At 47.7% G+C, this 2,346-nt stretch overlaps 1 protein-coding gene across 1 annotated transcript in view; it reads right to left on the bottom strand.

The window, feature by feature from the left end:
- DNAI4 (dynein axonemal intermediate chain 4) overlaps positions 1 to 499 on the bottom strand; it is a gene marked incomplete at its 5' end in the record, with an annotated part of 21,819 nt that extends 21,320 nt beyond the window's left edge. Inside the window, one exon of the mRNA XM_029086932.1 lies at positions 426 to 499. Within this exon, the coding sequence (XP_028942765.1) occupies positions 426 to 499 (74 nt within the window). The remainder of the gene's footprint in view (positions 1 to 425) is intronic.
- Between the last annotated feature and the right edge of the window lie 1,847 nt (positions 500 to 2,346).

Below are 2,346 nucleotides of genomic sequence, written 5' to 3'. Positions count from 1 at the left end.
CCTTCCCCCCCAGTCCTCTCCCCTGTGCCCTGGGGGTGGGGGGGAAGTGGGTGAATGGCTGTGTTGGCTGCTGGCCAGGGGCCAGCCCAGTGAGACTATCACAGTCACTCACCAATATTGACAAATTCCATTTATTCTGTTTGTCACTATTCCTCAAATGACAACTATGATGGCATATTTCTATATTTTGACAGTTATTAGCCCTGCACAATTTCTGTAGCTCCCAGCCTCTCTGGAGAGCAGCTGTGTGGCTGCTGCAGGGTGGGAACCCTGTGAGACAGGATTTAAGAGGCAGCGTATCGACTTACCTTAAGAATGAACCTAAACTAGCATTCACTCCTGATGTCTGATGCGTGGAAAAAGAAGAGAGAAAAACAGATCCTCTGGCCCCAAAGGAAACACTTGATGCTAAGAGCTTGCCTTGCCTGGCTCCAACAGTGTTTGGGACTGAATGGAAGAGTGGATGGGGTGTCACATCCTTTCCTGTGTCGTCAAAGACCTGAAGAAATATTTAAATAACCATAAGAGTGTCATTGTGTTCCCAAAACAAGCAACAAAAGTGACACTTGCAATGTTTTATCTCACCTGGAATGAAAAGAAGACCCTGATCCAGGCAGAAACCTGGCAGAACAGACAGGTAACCCCTCTGTGCAAATGATGTCTAATAAACACCGGGTCGGGAGCGAGGGGCTTTGCTTTCCTGCTGTCCCTTTAGGGTTCAGCCTTCGGAGGGCTGTCACCTTTACCCAGGAATTCTTTGGAATTCTCTTTCTAGAAATGGCTGCAAAATATCTGTGAAAAACTGTTTGTCTCACTACCAGAACCACCTCTCCTTCTTGGTCAGCCCTTGGTTGTCTCTTCTGGCTTATTTCACAGAATCACAGAATCACAGAATCATGTTGGGGATTGGAAGGGACCTCCAAAGATCATCCAGTCCAACCCCCCTGCCAGAGCAGGAACCTCAATGAGATCACACAGGAAGGCGTCCAGGCGGGTCTTGAATGTCTCCAGAGAAGGAGACTCCACACCCTCCCTGGGCAGCCTGTCCCAGGGCTCTGGCACCCTCACTGTAAAGAAGTTTCTTCTCAAGTTGAAGCAGAACCTCCTGTGTTCCAGCTCACACCCATTGCCCCTTATTTATTCTTTAACAACTGCCAAGAGTGTCTCACTGACTGTAACTGTTCCTGTCGAACTCACAGTTCAGGAGAAGCAACGAGAGAAACCATGGTGCATCCTTTTTATCATACTGCTCAAAATATTTATTGTAGGAAGGTATTCAGTGAGGTCTCTATCTGACTCTCAGGTTATGCCATGTGAATCTCCTGTTCTTTAGATAAAGACATACAGGTGCTACAGTCAGCGTATCTCGTGGAGATTTGAAAGCAAATAGTTCTCAGACTAGGAGGAGAATTGTTACTTTGATTTTTTTTCTTTTTTCCCATTCTTGTGGATTGTTTTTGGACACTAATCATCATCATCATTTCAGACTGGATTAAGTTTAATGGTTATAAACTGGAAGAAGGGAGATGGAGCTGAGATGTGAGGAAGAAATTCTTTGGTGTGAGGGTGGTGAGCCAGTGTCCCAGGTTGGCCAGAGAAGCTGTGGCTGCTCCTCCCTGGAAGTGTTTGTGGCCAGGCTGGATGAGGCTTTGAGCAACCTGGTCTAGTGGAAGGTGTCCCTGCTGCTGGCAGGGGGGGTGGGACTGGATGAGCTTTAAGGTCCCTTCCAACCCAAACCAGTATGGGATTCTGTGATTCTTCACAGCCCTTCAGATGATTTCTCTTTCCTCCTTTGCCTCCCACTTTCATTCTTACAACTTTTAACAATAACTCACATTGAAAACTTTTTACTAGTAGAGTGAAAGGCCTCTCACCCGTACAGCGTACTTGTTACCCGTCAGAGACCACCTGTCCCCAGCTTTGCCATCAGAACTCGAGGACTGGCTTCTGCAGCTCGCCGCTCTGCTTGCAGAGACGCTGCTCGCGGTGCTCGCTCGTCTCCAGCTATCAGTGCTCGCTCCTGATCCTTTTTTTACCCTGCAATCAGCCATAGGAGTTCTGTTTTAATCCACAAAACACAAACAGCCCAATACAACCACCAAATGAGTTGGCTTTAAACTTTCACGAGTGGTTGAAAAGTTTTAAACCATTCGGTGTGACATAACGCGAGTCTCTCAGGAAATCTCTGTTCAGCTTCCAGGGAGGCTTGGAGCAGCGAGGTGGGCAAACGCCGCCTGGAAAATAAAATCCTAAAGACATTTTACTGGTGTTTGGGGTTTTTTGGGGGGTGAATCTTACAACTGGGAACTGATGCGGCGGTAAAGGGGCGAGAGATGCAGCCGCGGG

Source organism: Antrostomus carolinensis, unplaced genomic scaffold, assembly GCF_000700745.2.
Source record: "Antrostomus carolinensis isolate BGI_N321 unplaced genomic scaffold, ASM70074v2 scaffold3939, whole genome shotgun sequence".
NCBI classification, from domain to species: Eukaryota; Metazoa; Chordata; class Aves; order Caprimulgiformes; family Caprimulgidae; genus Antrostomus; species Antrostomus carolinensis.
The sequence above is the reverse complement of the archived record's forward strand: the minus strand, read 5'-3'. Positions and strand labels throughout refer to the sequence as shown.